At 45.3% G+C, this 19,377-nt stretch overlaps 1 protein-coding gene and 2 non-coding genes across 4 annotated transcripts; all 3 read right to left on the reverse strand.

Annotated features, from left to right (window-relative positions):
• Positions 1 to 10,300: 10,300 nt before the first annotated feature.
• Positions 10,301 to 10,430, reverse strand: LOC114116763 (small nucleolar RNA SNORA31). The gene has a single exon (XR_003590583.1). It is a non-coding gene; the product is annotated as a small nucleolar RNA SNORA31 (small nucleolar RNA).
• A 223-nt stretch (positions 10,431 to 10,653) lies between these two features.
• Positions 10,654 to 14,762, reverse strand: TPT1 (tumor protein, translationally-controlled 1). 2 transcript variants are annotated; one of them, XM_015098053.4, is made up of 6 exons: positions 14,592 to 14,762; positions 14,286 to 14,359; positions 13,528 to 13,718; positions 13,064 to 13,169; positions 12,161 to 12,277; positions 10,654 to 11,392 (listed from the first exon to the last, which is right to left on the reverse strand). In XM_015098053.4, exons 1-6 carry the CDS (start codon positions 14,758 to 14,760, stop codon positions 11,390 to 11,392), a joined length of 660 nt encoding a protein of 219 aa, XP_014953539.2. In that variant the 5' UTR covers positions 14,761 to 14,762; the 3' UTR covers positions 10,654 to 11,389. The 2 variants fall into 2 exon arrangements, with proteins under 2 accessions (XP_014953539.2, XP_060250291.1); XM_060394308.1 differs by having other exon boundaries at positions 10,654 to 12,277.
• On the reverse strand, positions 11,462 to 11,591 carry LOC114116762 (small nucleolar RNA SNORA31). Its single transcript, XR_003590582.1, has one exon. It is a non-coding gene; the product is annotated as a small nucleolar RNA SNORA31 (small nucleolar RNA).
• Positions 14,763 to 19,377: the final 4,615 nt, after the last annotated feature.

Below are 19,377 nucleotides of genomic sequence, written 5' to 3' on the forward strand. Positions count from 1 at the left end.
GTAGACTTTTTAATGATGGCCGTTCTGACCAGTTTGAGGTGATACCTCATTATAGTTTTTATTTGCATTTCTCTAATAATTAGTGATGTTGAGCACCTTCTCATGTGCCTATTGACCATCTGTATGTCTTCTTTGGAGAAATGTCTATTTAGATCTTCTGCCTATTCATTTATTTTTAATTATTGAGCTATATGAGCTGTTTGTATATTTTGGAAATTAATTCCTTCTCTGTCACATTGTTTGAAAATATTTTATCCCAGTCCATAGGTTGTTGTCTTTTCATTTTGTTTATGGTTTCCTTTGCTATGCAAAAGCTTTTAAGGTTGATTAGGTCCCATTTGTCTATTTTTGCTTTCACTTTTATTGCCCTGGGAGACTGACCTAAGGAAACATCAGTATAATTTATGTCAGAGAATGGTGTACTTATATTTTATTCTAGGAGTTTCATGGTGTCATGTCTTATATTTAAGTCTTTAAGCCATTTTGAGTTTATTTTTGTGTATCATGTGAGAGAGTGTTCTAACTTCACTGATTTACATGAGGCTGTCCAGCTTTCTGAACACCACTTGCTGAAGAACCTGTCTTTTCTCCATTGTATATTCTTGCCTCCTATGTTGGAGATTAACTGACCATAGGTGTGTGGGCTTATTGTTTTTGTTTTTTTTTTTTAAATTCTGTTCCATTGATCCATATGTCTGTTTTTGTGCCAGTTCTATGCTATTTTGATTACTATAGCTTTGTAACACTGTCTAGGAGGGTTATGCCTCCAGCTGTGTTCCTTTTTGCTCATGATTACTTTGGCAATTCTGGGCCTTTTATGGTTCTATATAAATTTTAGGACTACACTTTCTAGTTCTGTGAAAAATGTCATGTAATTTGATAGAGATCACATTAAATCTGTAGATTACTTTGGGTAGTATGACCGTTTTAACACAATTAATTCTTCCAGTCTCCAAGAGCATGAGATAGCTTTCCATTTCTCTGAATCATTTTCAAATCTGCAAAGAATATTTTAAAATAATAGACATCCTTGGAATGTAGAGAGAGGGTATCCCTCTGAAGAGATTTGGAGATGTAGCTCCTCAGAGATACCTTAAACTAGAGATATCTTCCCATTTCCTGCAGAGATTTGCCTACATTCCAGGTATGTAAGTAATGTGCTTATCCAAAGGGAAGGATGGGCAGATATGTTAGTAGCCTTGTAAGCTCCTAATGCTGTAGTGCACCCCACTGCAAGCGCTGGGACCATGTCACTCTGTTGGGGATGGGGGATGGGACCCAATGCAAGATGCTGCTCTGGCCACTGTTTTTGCTGTGAGTGGTAAACCATTATCTCTAACCTAGAGGTCTTGTGTCTTTATAAGTATTTTATTTATTTGGCTGTGCTGAATCTTGGTTGCCGCATGCAAACTCTTAGTTGCAGCATGTGGAATCTACTTCCTGACCAGGGAACAAACCCGGGCCCTTGCATTGTGAGTGCAGAGTCTTAGCCACTGGACCACCAGGGAAGTCTTTTCATAAAATGTACATGGAACTGTGGTAGGCTAACTTGTTAGCTTGAAAATAGGGAAAGTTTAAGATTCTCTTCAGTTTCCAACTTAATATATAGAAACCCCTCGGCCTGTTATGTGGCATGCAAAGAGTTCCATCTGTATTTTGAAAAATCATACCAGGTAATTCTGAAGCACCACCAGGGATGAGATATTTTTCAAGACTTAGCAAAATGCTACATTTTTCAAGACTCAGCAAAATGCACATCTCCCACTGTGGAATCACACATGGGACATAACTTGGGGATCCAGAATGGGATAAGAAAAAAGTCCGTCATGCAGTAGCCAATACAAAGAGCATAACTGTTAATTCTAGACACTAGAGGAAGCTAAGCATTTACACACGTGAGGTGCTCTGAAAAAGAAATATTTCACCATTAAGACAGAAGAGAAGCATTTTGCATTCTTTGCAATTAGGTACCTTCACCTTTGACTCCTTTAGGGACTGCTGGGACCAGCAGCTTGTGACGCAAGCACTTCAGCAAGAAGATACTGCTGTCCTAGAGAACACACATTCTGGTCTGGTTATCCACTTTCCCAAACTTAGAGACTGCATTTGAAAACAGAAGTCACACAGGGAAATGTGACTCAGAACACTCAGACACTGGTGAAAGCTCATTATTTATCCCATCAGCAAATCTGTACGGAATGCCATCGGTGAAGAAGGGAGACTGACAAAACCCCCTCCTTGTTATTCCTCCTTTCAGGAATAACAGTGAAGCAAAGACAAGGAATTCAGTGACTTCAGTAAAGTGGAGGACAGTTACCTCACTGGAGCACAGAGGGTGGATGGAATGGTTGGAGGAATCAGGAAACTCTTCCAAGATAAAATGCAGTGCAATCTTCTAGAAAAAAACAAGACTTCCGTGCAGTGGGTCAGAATCATGCTGCCTGCTCTCCCCCTCGCAGCGGAGAGCAGATGGTAAAAAGAGGCAGGGAAGCTTGAACAGGTAAGCAAGTGGCCCAGTTGTGAAGGGTTTTGTACAGAATTTCATTGTAAGTTTATATTGAAGGAAATGGTGGGTGGCTTCCTTAAAAAGACAGGTTTCCATTGGCATCTTCCCAAATTCTATACCTAGATGCAAAGTGCACACGTGCATGCTAAGTCGCTTCTGTCAGGTCCGACTCGGCAACTCTATGGACTGTAGCCCGCCAGGCTCCTCTGTCCATGGGATTCTCTAGGCAAGAATACTGGAGTGAGTTGCCATGCCCTTCTCCAGGGGATCTTCCCAAACAGGGATCAAACCCGCATCTCTTATGTTTCCTGCACTGGCAGGTGGGTTCTTTACTGCTAGAGCCACCTGGGAAGCCCCAGATACAAAGTAGAAAGTAAATGCAGTCCCCAGCTACCAGGGTGTTTTGTTTTGTTTTGTTTACTATAGATAACACTTTATTGAATAGTTGAAATTTGTTAAGAAGGTAGATCTTAAGTGTCCTCACCACAAAAAATATGGTGACCCACCTGGCAATTTGGACACACCCTCTTGGTGAATAACCCTGTGGGAATTCTCTATCGGTCATTCCATCAAATGAGTCATTCTCACAGCCTTAGCTATGACTGAGAAAAAAAAAAAAAAAAAACAGAAGTCAGTCTGGAATGGGAAGACTGTGGTCAACCCCTAAAACCCTCCTGTTCTTTGTAGGAGTCCACAGCTTTTCTCCCATCTTGGAGAAGAGCCAAATGTCAGACTCCATCTGGTCAAAGCTCACACTTGCACTTTTAGTATACATGAGTGAATCTGATTATATATTGGCCAGCTGCCTACTATCTGCACAAGAGAACAAAATTCATTGGGGCCAACAAGCCCCCTCCACTTCTGGCTGTTTTACCCTGTTCCACCTGCCTGGTTACTAGCTTCCAACAGAGCACACTCACCTCTCCCATCCTCCCCCCAGGCGTGAACGCAGGCAGATGGGGAGGGGGCGGAGGAAGAGGCTTCAGGCACAGGCACCCTGAGGGGATAGGAGAGAATATCCAGCAAAATTACCACAGGATTTTTTTTGCCTTTTGTTTTATATTGGAGCATGTGCATGCGTGCTCAGTTGCTAAGTCGTGTCTGACTCTTTTGCGACCCCACGGGCTGTAGCCCTCTGTCCATGGGGATTCTCCAGGCAAGAATACTGGAGTGAGTTGCCATGCCCTCCTCCAGGGGATCTTCCTGACCCAGGGATCAGACCCGCATCTCCTGCAGGTGGATTCTTTACCACTGAACCACCTGGGAAGAGCCAATTAACAATGTTGTGACGGTTTCAGGTGCACAGCAGAGCAACGCAGCCATACATGTGCATGGATCCGTCCGCCCGCAGACTCCCCGCCCGTCCAGGCTGCCACATAACACTGAGCAGAGTTCCCTGTGCTCTACAGTAGGTCCTTGTTGATTATCCATTTTAAATTTATCAGAGTACACACGTCAATCTCAAACTCACTAAGAAATAGCTAGGGCATTTGACGCGTCCCACAGGCTATTGAGAGAGGAAGCTTAGCAATAGCTGGAAGGGGTTTTGCACAACTCTCCGCTCCATAAACCATAGGGCTAAATAACTCCCTCAGAAACACAAGCCTCCAGGATGCTCTTGGGATGCTAAAAGCTCCGCTGCTCCCACATTCACACTCAACCCTCCTCCTCCCTTGTCTGTGGAGCAGAGAACAGGTGGCACATTACTTAACCAACTTTCAAAAGCTTAGTCACTTTTGCTTTTAATAGATGCCAGCAGTTGGTACTTGCCATCCTGCTATTACAGCAACAACCAAGGGTACTGCCACCCAGCCCATGTTCCACCTGACAAAAATCCATCCATGTGGCATCAATACAATGGAGGCTCTGGCAGGATGGGGTGCTTGCGGGGTGCTGGAGAAAGATATTACAACGCACCACACCAAGAGTTGTTGACTGGGCTTCCAATGTTGTGCTTGCCATCTGCTGATACACACCACTGCTCCTGTGTGAGGCAGTCACGAGGTATATTTTCCCTTTAACTTCATGTGCAATAACTGTCACCCTTTCACCTGCCAGTTTTGCCCCCTAGGTTGAATATTAGTTTAGATATCTGACTCAGACTACAAACTGGCGGTTCTTGAGGGAGACTTCCAAATTACTCAAGAAGGAAATTACATGTTTAGCTCTGTTTTGAATAGATGTCCACAAAATACCAACTTTCTCTGTGATTTGCCAAATTTCTACTGGCTGCTCAGGGAATGGTAGGTTATGCACTTGGTAGAGTAATTTGATAACCCTGTCCTGTTGTCAAGACCATGGGCAAGCTGTGTTTGATAATAAGTTAGGGTTCTCCCGCTATCTTTAAACATTAGGAAAATCACCAAGTATACAACTGGATTTCTGGTGTCAAACTAAATGACAGAAACTCGGGACTAAGTAATGTCTAGTTGCTCTATGAGACTATTTAAAATACTATAAACTTAAAAAAAATTTTTTTTTGTTTTAATTTCTATTAGAAAGTGAAAGTTGCTCAGTCATGTCAGACTCTTTGCAACCCCATGGACTGTATAGTCCATGGAATTCTCCAGGCCAGAATACTGGAGTGGGTAGCCTTTCCCTTCTCCAGGGGATCTTCCCAACCCAGGGGTCGTACCCAGGCCTCCTGCATTGCAGGCGGATTCTTTACCAGCTGAGCCACAAGGGAAACTCAAGAATACTGGAATGGGTAGACTTTCCCTTCTCCATCAGATATTCCTGACCCAGGAATCGGACCGGGGTCTCCTGCATTGCAGGCGGATTCTTTACCAACTGAGCTATCAGGGAAGCTGCCAATTTCTATTAGAGTATAGTTGATTTACAGTGTTGTTTCTGCTGTACAGCAAGGTGAGCCAGTTATACACATGGCTTCCCTGGTGGTTCAGAGGTTAAAGTGCCTGCCTCCAATGCGGGAGACTCGGGTTTGATCCCTGGGTTGGGAAGATCCCATGGAGAAGGAAATGGTAACCCACTCCAGTATTCTTGCCTGGAAAATCCCATGGACGGAGAAGCCTGGTAGGTTACAGTCCATGGGGTCGCAAAGAGTCGGACACGACTGAGCGACTTCACTTTCACTTTCCCTTGTAGCTCAGTTGGTAAAGAATCTGCCTACAGTGAAGGAGACCCAAGTTCCATTCCTGGGTCAGGAAGATCCCCTAGGGAAGGAAGTGGCAACCCACTCCAGTATTCTCGCCTGGAGACTCCCATGGAGAGGAGCCTGGCAGGCTAGTCCATGGGATCGCAAGTCAGACACGACTTGGTGACTAAACCACCACTCTTTTCTTAGATTCTGTCCCAATATGGGTAATTAGAATATTGAGTAGACTTCTCTGTGCTATACAGTAGGTTCTTAGTAGCTATTTTATGTCAATCCCAATCTCCCGATTTATCCCTCCTGGCCTTTCCCCCCTGGTAACTGTGTTTTGCACCTGTGACTGTTTTGAAAATAACTTCATTTACACCATCTTTTAAGATTCCACATATAAGCAACGTCATGGTATTTGTCTATTAGTTCATTCAGTGTGATAATCTCTAGGTCCGTTCCTGTTGCCACAAATGGCATTTCATTCTTCTTATGACTAATATTCCGTCGTGTATGTACAGACACACACACATATACATAATGACATCTCCTTTGTCCATTCACCCATGGATGGACATTTAGGTTCCTTCCTTGTCTTCACTATTGTGAATAGTCCTGCACTGGGGTGCACGTGTCTTTCCAAATTAGTTTTCTCTAGATATAGGCCCAGGAGTGATATTGCTGGATCATAAAGTAGCTCTAACTTTAGTTTTTTAAGAAATAGTGCAATTTTTTTTTTTAATTGTCTTGGCCACACTGCATAGCATGTGGGATTTTAGTTCCCCAACCAGGGATCAAACCCTTGCTCCCTGCATTGGTAGTCTTAACCACTGAACCACCAGGTTAAGATATAGTACCGTCATCTTTTGACAGGTGATTGTGGCCTTAGCCTTCTCCCAGTGAGCTACTCCTTTGGATATTTGCTTCTATCACCCTTAACCCTGACTTCCCTGGTGGCTCAGACGGTAAGGTGTCTGCCTACAATGCAGGAGACCCGGGTTCAATCCCTGGGTCGCGAAGATCTCCTGGAGAAGGAAATGGCAACCCACTCCAGTATTCTTGCCTGGGAGGAACATGGTAGGCTACAGTCCATAGGGTTGCAAAGAGTTGGACACGACTGAGCGACTTCACAAACACTGCACTATTCCAAAGGAAAAGTGCTGAAGGAAAGGACTTCAACATACACAAGTGAGTCGCCTGGTATGAGCTCTCGTTTCTCCTAAATGGTGAGTCATATATGCAAAAGCACAGCTTACAGCGCTCCCCTCCCTACTCTACCTCAAACCTCAGAAAAGAGCACCACACATATATAAAGGAAAGCAGATGTCAGGTGTGCCCTGGAGCAGGGGTGGGGAGGTCATAGAAGGAAAAATCTTTGAGCAAGCAGTTACTTTGGAAAGAATCCCAACCCCTCCCCCAGGCTCATAGTTGGCATTTTTCTCACTGAATCATATGGACTCCTGCTAAAACCACATCCACTTGAGGCTTTCCGTGGATTTTTAGCAGCACAAATCCAGTGTGCTGTCCTTATAGTCACTCAGCTGTGTCTGACTTTTTGTGATTCCATGGACTGTAGCCCTCCAGGCTCCTCTGTCCGTGGGGATTCTTCAGGTAAGAACACTGGAGTGGGTTGCCATTTCCTACTCCAGGGGATCTTACCGACCCAGGGATTGAACCCAGGCCTCCTGCATTGCAGGCAGATTCTTTACCATCTGAGACACCAGGGAAGCCCACAGTGTACAAGCTCTCAAAAAATAAACTGGAACTTGCTGTAGCTGAAAACATGCCGCACAGTATCGGAAATCTGCTTTGGACAGTGAACAGGCATGCAGTCCACCAAACCACCACGGAACCAAAGGATGGACCTGAAGGACTTCAGTGGGATAAATATGAACTACCAGCACTATAATCATTTTAAACTTTATCTGCAAAATCTATCAAGATGGCTGTCACAGCAGCTGCTTTAATTCAACAAAAGGTGCATAGCATTTTTTTCTTGTGTATGCTCAAGTCCTTTAGTCAAGGACTTTTCCTTTGGAATAATAGTGTTAAAGGTTATATATAGAAAGAACCAAATATCCCAAGTAGCACACATTTTTATACAGTATCAAAAGAAAACTTTTTCCATGCAGTGATTCTCAAGTATCGTCCACAGCCCCAGAGGGTCATAAATCTAGCCCCAAAGCAGCAAGTTGGGCTGTCAGTTCTTATGGACAAGGTCTGTGGTAACAGGCACTGATCGCCACAAAATGAGCTTTTGCAAGAAAAGGCTTGTGGCGCACGAGGGGGTCATTAGCCAGACTTTTCTCATAGAATTAAGAGTTGTATGGTATGACCTAAATGCAGGTCACCAGTCAGTAAGATGTCGTGTCAGTTAATTCAAGTCCCCTGGTTTAAATTCTGTTACCGAGAGGGTCCTGGCTGCTAGCCCAGGTCGCAGCTCCAAGCACATGCACGCAGATGGTCAGTTTACAAGGAGGCTTTGTTATCAGTTTTTTCAAGTTGGTTGAGATTTTTGCTGCTCTTCTTGCAGTTTTGCCAGTGTAGTTGTAGTTATTGGTTAAACCCTAAACCCTGCAGTTCAGATGGAATTTACATCAATGCAATATTTACTAGTGACCTAATTAGGTGTGTTTTTTTTAATATTTATGTGGCTGCTCTGGGTCTTAGTTTCAGCATGTGGAATCTTTTAGTTGTGGCATTCGAACTCCCGTAAGATGTCTGGGCCACCGGGGAAGCCCACTATGTACAAGCTCTCAAAAAATAATTAGATTTGCTGGTAGTTGAAAACATGCCCTCACAGTAGCGGGAGACATCGCTTATGGGATCAAGTTCCCTGCCCAGGGATCGAATCCAGGCCCCTTGCATTGGGAGTGGAGTCTTAGCCACTGGACCAGAGAAGTCGCCTAATCAGATTTTAAGAAAATCACGTCTAATGGCTCAGATGAGTTACTTACATATCTATAGTGTAGGTAGATGCACACGTATAAAAACATGTACTTCTTCGATTATTACCTCACAGGCAACGTGCTGCCTGAGTTTGCTTTCCTCTTGAGCCAATCTCAAGTTTTCTTCCCTACAACTGAAACCCCTGCCAAGTCTACCGCTCTGTCATCTTACTTGACCCATTTACAACACGTAACTCTGCAGACTTGCTTCCTAAAATGCTGTCCACGGGGCCTCCAGGCGGCCTCTCCCTTGGTTTTCCATCAAAGGCAGTTCCCCCATAATCACTCTGTAGGTTCATCATGTTGAACTGGAGGGCTGAGTCCATCCCATCTAGGTGACCTCACTGTTTTAGCTTCAAATGTCATGCACTTGTCCCAGCAGACATCCTTCTAGATAACTTTGCTTTTAGGAAAGACGTACCTACACTAGTACCTGATTCCACAAATCGAACAAAATCCAGAGAATATTTCTTCTATAGAAAAAATAGGTCACAATTGAAAACAGCATTCAGCATTTCTTTTGCAATGAGCCCTCAATAGAGACAGCATGCACCCCAGAACCACACTCAGCATCTCTGTATCAAGCTGCCATAACTCTGAGATATGAGCATCTGTGCTTATCTCAATTTATTCTATGCATCCATTAAGATGCATCTGCCCTGAGTTTACTGCTTTGCTTGATACCATTTCTGCCAAGTTTTCATAGAAGGCCCTACTTGAGAGTGTGGGCAACCTGTATCTCTGGACAAATTCTCCAGCTCTCTTCCTGACTCACCTGAGTCAGCATCTCAGTCTAGCCTGTTCAGAACTGCACTCTTGATTTCCTGTACTGTCTTCCCTGTGTTCTAACTCCTCCTTCTTCCCTAACTCCTTTCTTCCAGGTGATCAGGACAAGACACTTGCCATCCCCCTTGTATCTATTCTTTCACCTCATTCAACACCTCAGCAAATCCTAACTTTGAATCACCTGTGCAATTACCACCTAAGCCACTCTCTCTCTCTGCTTTTACCTGGCCACCCAGCACCCAAAATGACCCTTTAGATCAGATCACATCAGCCTTCCACACAAAGCCCTCTTGGGGCTTTGTGGTTTCCTCTTTTCCCGTGCAGTTCCTTCTTTAGCTCAGGTCCTCCTGCTATCTTGGGTCCAGTATCCTGGCCACCTTGTCCCCTGAACCTGTCCACCACTCTACTTTAATTTGCTCTTGCCTGGCATGCTTTGCTCCCCAATACCGACATAATCTCCTTCCTTTTCAGCTTCCTTACTAGACAGTGACACAAAACACATGCCTTCTGACGTGTACAGGAAGTACCTACCACCTGTTATTGTTATCTTAACCCAGATGACACTAACTAGAAAACAATCCAAACTAAGCCTTCTTAGGCAACTACCTGGCCTCCCTTCACTTCCTAGTCTCTATATTGCTATTCCTGTCTTTCAGCCTTTTCCATGCACACTCACGCTGTCAGGCCACAGCTTATATTACTTCACCCACCACACCTGTCACCTTCATAGCACTGAGCCCTGCCTGAAAACTCTTTCCCGCTAGTACATTTCAGAGGCAAGTGGCCTCCTAGATCACTGGCACATTGTCTACACTGTTTACAGTAGAATGCTTAAAGTTGCCCTCAGCATGACTGCACTTTCCAATCATTTGGATTGTCACCAGGGGGCACTACCAACCTGAGGCTCTGCACCGTACCATGGACTCTTGGTGTCACCTGGTTGTAGGGTTCCAAGTTTTGCCCTGTGTTCCCCCATTCAATATGGGCTGCCACAATCAGACAGGCAGAAAGCGCGAGGATGTTTTTCTTGCATCTGTAGTGGAAACCTTAGCAGACAGTAAACTGCTTCAGGTCTGTCAAATAGATGCATTTTCATGTTGATACCCACATCTTTTTACAGATAAAACAAGAGCATTTGCTTTTCTCTCTGCCCACCAACTACTCCACAGTCCATCTATCATTTCATCTTTTACAACAATGGCCTGTCAATCTTTCCTATCAAGGGCCATGTGGGTACCTCAAGGCTTGCAGGAGGCCCTTAGACCTGTCACTCATCTGTTCTAGCCATGTCAGAACCAGCCAATACCACCCAATACAGGGCATGGTAGTGCCCTAGTAAAACTGGACACAAACTTTATTTTTTTCATGTCCCATAAGCTACCATGAACCACTTTAAAAATGTAAGCACCACCTTAGCCACAAAACAGGTGGTGGGCGAGCCAGTCTGTCAACCCTGTTCCAAGGAGTTTGACAAAGTATTCCAGATGTCTAGATTTCTCTAGAACTCAGCTCTAAAATAAGCTCGGACAGTACTTTGCTTCCAACTGTGTTAGTCTCTCTTTATTCTTTTGTAAACGCCTCCATTTGTAGGTGATGAAATGTGTAAGCAATCCACTTCAAATGCTGGTTGGCACTGCCATGAGCATGGTCTCTCCCTTTACTCCACACTCAGTTACTTCTGATTCTTGTATATTCCAAGTCCCGGAAGTGGTTTCACTGTAGACGTTATCTGAAGGTGCTTTCTAGTGGTAGGCTACAACCAGACTCTAGCTGCTCCAGGAAGGCTACAAGGATGGATTTAGATATGACATATTAAACTAAGAGGCATTCTTTCCAATGAGTTTAAATGTGTTTTATTTTTAGACAACCTACATGACACGTTTTCTCAAAAACAATGCCTCCGCTCCAAATAAATCAACGTTCAAAACAAATGAAGAGCTCGAGATGACATCAGTCCCATCTGTCTAAGTCCTGGTGTTGTGTGGATGAAAAGCAGTGGCCAGCCAGTTTTGACGACAAGTGATTGATCCAAAGTAACTGCCAACTTTGTTACTGGGAAAACAAGGAAGAGCCCATTAACACACCTTTCTGGCACGAAAGCATCTCACGTTTCTAAGCTTCAGATGTACTCCCCTATTCAATCCGAGCTGCCACACAGAGACAGACAGAAAGCGCGGGGATGTTGCTTTTGCATCCTAGTGCAAACCATAGGAACAACTGCAGACTGTTCAAGGTCTATCAGTGGATGCAGAACCATCCTTACCAAATCAGAGAAGTCATTCTGAGAAGGCCCACCCACCCTATTCCAACAAAAACCTCACACATTCTTTGACTAATCCCTTGGGCAAGACATCTGCACTGTCCTTTGACAGTCCTGGTCACTGCTGCCCCTGATCCTGTTTAGGGTAGATTGTTTTTGCACCAAGCAGCTTGTGGGATTTTAGCTTCCCAACCCGGGACTAAACCCCAGCCCTTGGCAGTGGCAGCCCAGAGTCCTAACCACTGGACCAACAGGGAATTCCCTAGTGTAGCCTTAAATTTATCTTATTCCCAATTTACATGGAAGCCGCTGAAAGCCAAGATAAATGAGTGGCTTCATTTCTCCTTTAGCAATTCCTTGCGCAGCAGACATTCATTTAATTTTACTAAAGCAACTGGCCATCGGGTCAGCAGCCTGCTCTAAATTCTATTTACTAAAAGCTAGTAACATCATGGCCTTTCCAACCAGCCCCCAATTATCACTAAGTGGTTTATTTGCTAAAAGGTTGTTAGTACCTCCATTTTTACATGACTGATTTCAACACACTTCTTTATACTTACACATTTTTCCATCTCTAAACCATCCTTAAAGAAAATCATATATGGGGTTACACCATCCTCACGGTAGTCCAGCAGAGCAACCATGCCATCTGGATTCATGTTTTCACCAATAAAGAACTTAGGAAGCAAACAAATACCCAGAATTAGATTATACAAGAATGCATTGGATCAAAACACACAATAAATCAAAGGATTCAGAACACCAATATCTAATCAAGGCACTAATTTAGTCAGCAACTAATGAGTTCTGATGAGAAGGAAAATGCTCACTAATCAAACTTCGGTTCATGCAAAGTACTAATAACCAAATGTTAAGAGTTCAGAGCAATCCAGGAAACCTGGATTGAGTTCAGAGCTCCCTGGAAACCTAACCCCACACATCTCAGTCTAAACCCTACAAACAAGGCTGTTTACATAGTCGAGCACAGGGCCACCAATGAGTAGAGCACATCACGTGAGAAGTCATCGTATGGCCAGAGGATGTGTGACAACTGGAACATCGAAACAGCCAGGCTGTGTCAGTAAAAGAAACGTCACCGGAGCTTCTCAACAGGACAAGCTCAGATCAGAAAGAGCGGCAGTGGCAACAAGACACACTGGTATTGTAAAAAGAAAACCAGAAGACTACTTCAGAGTACACAATTCCAAAGAACTGGGAAATGTTGAGTTGAGAATAAGATTTTGGAAGCAGAAGACAAGATCTGGAAACATGCTTGCTTAGGAGCAGAGAAGGCAACTCCCTACAGCCCAGACTGCTGAAATAAAATCTGTTAAGTATTTAAACTGCTCAAAACACAGAAAAATAACTCCAACTTAATTACATCAGAAGCTCATCAAGTAACTCATGTTTTGCTCAGGTAAAATTATACAATCCTTTGATCCAAATATTTTAAAGTTATTTACCTGATAGTTTTTGAAATTAGCAAGGATGTGCTTGATTTGTTCTGCAGCCCCTGTCATAAAAGGTTTTACTCTTTCTGGTCTCTGTTCTTCAAGTTTCCCTTTGATTCTAAAACACATCGACACATGAATCAGTTCTGAGCAAAGTTTCCATTCAGTAAAAATTCCAAACTGAAACCAGCAAAATATCAGAGATTACTAACTCATAGGAGGGATGTTTTAAGACTGTTCCTAACTTTGAATTTCACCTCAGCTTATTCTGTACCAAAGGACTATTCTAAAAAAAAGTAAAACCACGCTGCACCCTCCAGTATTCTCCTATTTACAGAAAAGCAGCCCCCCTTCTGAGCTCTTCAACAGAAAAAAGCCTTTGACAAGCTCGCCTGCTGTTGAAAATCTCAAACGAAACCAACCCCTAAATCCTACAGGATTTTCAGACATCAATTGGGTGTGTCAGTATCACTTACGACTTCATGTAATCTTTGATGTACTTCTTGTAGGCTTCTTTTGTGAAGCTGGTTTCCTGCAAGTGATGGTTCATGACAATATCGACACCAGTGATTACTGTGCTTTCGGTACCTTCGCCCTCGGGGCCTTCAGCGGAGGCATTTCCACCAATGAGCGAGTCATCGATGTTACCCTCTGTCCTACTGACCATCTGCATTAAGAAAAAGTTTAGTCGCTAACACATCCTCGACCTTACCATAAACGCATTCAAGAATCTATGCTGGCAGCTCTTTCATCCGTCATCCCTCAACACTTAATTCTCGTTGAAAACCACGAACACTAGGAGGGGGGCGCGGAAATCTATGCCCTTCGTTCTCCTGAAACATCTCAGTTCAACAACTCTTCGTTGGCCCAAACAGCAAAGGGGTCATTTACAACACAGTGCAAGTTTTGCATGGGCTGTCGGGTTGCTGAGCAAAGAAAAACCGGGCAGACGCTAAAATGCTTGGGTCGCCCAAACAGGAGATAACCTGTCTGTCCCGGACCGCCTGGGAGGGAGGATGGGCGTCGAAGCGGCGGACCTATTTCCAGGCACAGCTCCGCCTCCAGTTTTCTAGAAAAACCCGAGCCCGGAAAGAGAGTCTCCTCCGCCAGGAGGCAACGGGGAGGATTGCACAACCTCGGGCGGGGGAGCGGCGGAAACCCGAGCCCGCCCGGCCTGGCCTCGCCTCCCCTCTGCGCCACGGCCCCGGCCCCGGCCCCGGCCCGGCCGACTCACCTTCCCCTCCACCTCCAGACACAGCCCGTCCGCGACCTCCCGGATCTTGTAGATGTCGGAGAACATCTCGTCATCTGCTCAGGGACACAGACCCGCCCGTCACGAGGCGCCCGCGGCCGGAGCGGGCGCCATTTCCCGCGCCGCGCCGCCCCTCCCCGGGCGCCCCGGGCCCCGGCGCGCGCCCCCAAGCAGCGCCCCTCCTCAGACCCACGACAGCGGCGGCGGCGGTGGCCGGCCCCCCGCCTCCACCCATATGCCGCCGCGTGCCCTGCGCGCCGTGTGAGGGGCAGTGCAGTCCCGACTCACGGCTGATGAGGTCCCGGTAGATGATCATGATGGCGACTGGAGGGAGGCGACAGCGGCGCTGGCTTAGCAGGAGCCCGGAGCTCAGAGCGAGCGCAGTGCGGCCAGAGCGGCGCTCGGGGGGAGGGGGGAGCGGGCGGAAAAGGCCGACTCTGCCGCTCCCCGACCTCATATAGAGGGCACGTCCCCCTACGTCATCGCGCGCAGCGCCTCCGGAAGCGCCGCGAGCGGTGACGCATCACGCAGGCTGCGCGAGGGGCGGGGCCGCAGCGCGGGCCGTGGGGGGTGGGGAGGAGCGCATCCGGGGACTTGGCCCCGGGGTACAGGACCGCGCGTTCCCCACGGGCTCGCCGGGCGGCCCTGGGAAAGGGGAAGGCGGAGGAGGGGGTGGGGTGGAGGGAAAATTCCTGACGGCGCGAGGGAGAGGAATGGTAGGTGAGGAGCGCGCGGGAGAAGGGAGGAGGCAGGCGCTGCCCGGCCCAGAGTGGTGGAGGCGGCGCCTCAGGGTCGGCCCTGGTAGGTGCCAGGCCCGGGTGGGGCTTAGATGAAATCTCAAATTTCCGCCCCAGGCCTGGTGCCGCGCAAGCTCCCGCTGTTTCTGGGAACTGAGAGCGTCAGCTGCTGTGAAGGACTTTGCGTTTACGGAGGGTTCCCTTGACGATGAGGGCAGAGGACTTGGCTTGTGACCAGCCCCTGTGATCTCCGAGGACCTTAGAGAACTTTTCAGCGCTTGTCCCAGGGCTGCCCCACTTCGAGTTCCTGGATTCTTTTGTGGGGCGGAGCCAAGTCCGGTCTGTGGGACCCACCTCGGCCTGCCAGCCCCCTGGGAATGATCGTGGGGGGCGTAGAGTCTGGAAGGGGGCTTGAGAAGGAAGGAAGCTGTCAAGGAAGTTTGCACAGCTTTCCTGTTTCTCAGTTTGGTCGCATATGTGAAAGCTTGTGGTTCCTAAGGCAGGTAAAGAATATTCCTGTTTCTGTTTTGCTCTTGGCCTAGAATTAAGTCCTTTGTTTGAAAAAAGGATGTATTGTCACTCCAAAGTGTAGTTGAAATACATTAATTTTAAAAATATAAATAAAGTGTAGTACAGATAATAACCCAGGAGCTAGAAGGTTAAACATACAGAGAAGGAGCTTTACACCTGCCCAAATTTTATTTGGACTTTAGACTCAGTTACTCGGTACTAAAAAAAAAAAAAAAACCGGTTTAGTGACATCTTTGGTTTAAAGGCAAATGGGTATGAAACCGGAGAGATTCTTCCATTCCACAAATACATTTGTGCTCTGCTGTGTCCCTAGCACAGAGGTCCCAATTTTGAACAAGTTAAATCCAGTTCAACCCTCACAGAAAACTTCATTCTGGTAAATAAAAAATCAGGCAGTTATAACAAACTTCCCCATATGCAACAATAAAGTATTCCACAGAATAAGGGAGGGTAACTGTTGTGAAAGAGTAGGGCACGAGTCAGTGATGGAGGAGTCAAAATGAAAAGGAGCCGGGAAAAGGGATCCTCCCTGGAAGAAGGGGTCTGGGGCTACTGGACACCCCCAGGGGACCCTGTGGATACCTGAAAAAAGGCTAAAACTGGAATGAAGGGGATTTGAAAACACACTGAGGTCTTCTGATAAATGGTCCACTAAGGATCGCGGAAACCCTGATTATTTCTGAGATGTGTGAATGGAACATTGTTATCCCAGGCATATCACAAGTTAATTATTTTCCTCAACTTTAACTTTTCATATTATTCAGAAACATTCCCATCACTCATACAGTACCGTCAAACATTTTTCCCTCTACTCCTTTTCTGGTTTTATGTTCAATTAAAAACTACCCCCCCCCCCAAGTTTTGTAAGACAGCCACAGAGAAAAAGAAAACTGAAGAGATTAGAATCAAAGCAGCCTAGCCTGAAATCTTGGGTTTATCTAGTGCTTGTCCTGTGGCTTTGGGAAAGTCAGACTCCCTAAGTCTGAGCATAGAATGCAATTTTTGTGAGTTAAAGAGTTTGGGGAAGTTAAATAAGATAATGAAAAATGACTAGCATCCTCAATAGGTTATCAGTAAATATTGGTTGACCTTGGGTGCATAATTCTTTCCAATTTTATTACTTTTCAAAATACTCCTGAAACTATTCCATTCAGTTCAGTTCAGTTCAGTCGCTCAGTTGTGTCAGACTCTTTGCTACCCCATGAATCGCAGCACGCCAGGCCTCCCTGTCCATCACCAACTCCCAGAGTTCACTCAGACTCACGTCCATTGAGTCCGTGATGCCATACAGCCATCTCATCCTCAGTCGTCCCCTTCTCCTGCCCCCAATCAGTCCCAGCATCAGAGTCTTTTCCAACGAGTCAGCTCTTCCCATGAGGTGGTCAAAGTACTGGAGCTTCAGCTTCAGCATCATTCCTTCCAAAGAAATCCCAGGGTTGATCTCCTTCAGAATGGACTGGTTGGATCTCCTTGCAGTCCAAGGGACTCTCAAGAGTCTCCTCCAACACCACAGTTCAAAAGCATCAATTCTTCGGCACTCAGCCTTCTTCACAGTCCAACTCTCACATCCATACATGACCACAGGAAAAACCATAGCCTTAACTAGACAGACCTTAGTCGGCAAAGTAATGTCTCTGCTTTTGAATATGCTATCTAGGTTGGTCATAACTTTTCTTCCAAGGAGTAAGCGTCTTTTAATTTCATGGCTGCAGTCACCATCTGTAGTGATTTTGGAGCCCAAAAAGTAAAGTCTGACACTGTTTCCCCATCTATTTCCCATGAGGTGATGGGACCAGATGCCATGATCTTCGTTTTCTGCATGTTGAGCTTTAAGCCAACTTTTTCGCTCTCCTCTTTCACTTTGATCAAGAGGCTTTTTAGCTCCTCTTCACTTTCTGCCATAAGGGTGGTGTCATCTGCATATCTGAGGTTATTGAGATTTCTCCCGGCAATCTTGATTCCAGCTTGTGTTTCTTCCAGCCCAGCATTTCTCATGATGTACTCTGCATAGAAGTTAAATAAGCAGGGTGACAATATACAGCCTTGACATACTTCTTTTCCTATTTGGAACCAGTCTGTTGTTCCATGTCCAGTTCTAACTGTTGCTTCCTGACCTGCATACAGATTTCTCAAGAGGCAGGTCAGGTGGTCCTGTATTCCCATCTCTTTCAGAATTTTCTACAGTTTATTGTGATCTACACAGTCAAAGGCTTTGGCATAGTCAATAAAGCAGAAATAGATGTTTTTCTGGAACTCTCGTTTTTTTTTCATGATCCAGCGGATGTTGGCAATTTGATCTCTGGTTCCTCTGCCTTTTCTAAAACCAGCTTGAACATCAGGGAGTTCACGGTTCACATATTGCTGAAGCCTGGCTTGGAGAATTTTGAGCATTACTTTACTAGCATGTGAGATGAGTGCAATTGTGCAGTAGTTTGAGCATTCTTTTGTGTTGCCTTTCTTTGGAATTGGAATGAAAACTGGCCTTTTCCAGTCCTGTGGCCACTGCTGAGTTTTCCAAATTTGCTGGCATATTGAGTGCAGCACTTTCACAGCATCATCTTTCAGGATTTGAAACAGCTCAACTGGAATTCCATCACCTCCACTAGCTTTGTTCATAGTGATGCTTTCTAAGGCCCAGTTGACTTCCCATTCCAAGATGTCTGGCTCTAGATTAGTGATCACATCATCATGATTATCTGGGTCGTGAAGATCTTTTTTGTACAGTTCTTCTGTGTATTCTTGCCACCTCTTCTTAATATCTTCTGCATCTGTTAGGTCCATACCATTTCTGTCCTTTATTGACCCCATCTTTGCATGAAATGTTCCCTTGGTATCTCTAATTTTCTTGAAGAGATCTCTAGTCTTTCCCATTCTGTTGTTTTCCTCTATTCCTTTGCATTGATCGCTGAGGAAGGCTTTCTTATCTCTTCTTGCTATTCTTTGGAACTCTGCATTCAGATGCTTATATCTTTCCTTTTCTCCTTTGCTTTTCACCTCTCTTCTTTTCACAGCTATTTGTAAGGCCTCCCCAGATAGCCATTTTGCTTTTTCACATTTCTTTTCAATGGGGATGGTCTTGATCCCTGTCTCCTGTACAGTGTCACGAACCTCATTCCATAGTTCATCAGGCACTCTTATCTATCAGGTCTAGGCCCTTAAATCTATTTCTCACTTCCACAGTATAATCATAAGGGATTTGATTTAAGTCACACCTGAGGTCTAGCGGTTTTCCCTACTTTCTTCAATTTCAGTCTGAATTTGGTAATAAGGAGTTCATGATCTGAGCCACAGTCAGCTCCTGGTCTTGTTTTTGACTGTATAGAGCTTCTCCATCTTTGGCTGCAAAGAATATAATCAATCTGATTTCGGTGTTGACCATCTGGTGAAGTCCATGTGTAGAGTCTTCTCTTGTGTTGTTGGATTAACCCTATTTTATTTGGAAATATTTGGAGGATTTAGACATTGTATATTGTACTAAAAGGATTTCTAGGTGACTCTGGTCAAGAATCTGCCTGCCATTGCAGGAGACACAGATTAGATTCCTGAGTTGGGAAGATCCCCTGGAGCAAGAAATGGCAACCCACTCCAGTATTTTTGCTGGAAAAATCCTAGGGATAGCAAAATCCCTGGCAGTCCTCAGGGTTGCAAAGAGTCTGACACTGCTGAGCGACTTAGCACACATACTGAGACTGTGCTAAAGACAGTCTTCTATTAACTCACAACAGTCATAGTGGATTCCTGAAAGCATTCAACTTGTGTCCATAAAAGATTTCAATCTCAGGGTCATATTTGGTAGGTAATGATAA

The sequence above is a fragment of the Ovis aries genome, chromosome 10 (genome assembly GCF_016772045.2).
Source record: "Ovis aries strain OAR_USU_Benz2616 breed Rambouillet chromosome 10, ARS-UI_Ramb_v3.0, whole genome shotgun sequence".
Classification (NCBI taxonomy): Eukaryota; Metazoa; Chordata; class Mammalia; order Artiodactyla; family Bovidae; genus Ovis; species Ovis aries.

What these genes read in the sequence shown, in the direction of transcription:
- TPT1 (XM_060394308.1), bottom strand. Translation starts at nt 14,760, where the DNA reads ATGAGGTCGGGGAGCGGCAGAGTCGGCCTTTTCCGCCCGCTCCCCCCT. An exon ending in CTACCGGGACCTCATCAGCC is followed by an intron (nt 14,360 to 14,591) that starts GTGAGTCGGGAC and finishes GTCCCTGAGCAG; the next exon opens with ATGACGAGATGTTCTCCGAC. An exon ending in GTCTGGAGGTGGAGGGGAAG is followed by an intron (nt 13,719 to 14,285) that starts GTGAGTCGGCCG and finishes TTCTTAATGCAG; the next exon opens with ATGGTCAGTAGGACAGAGGG.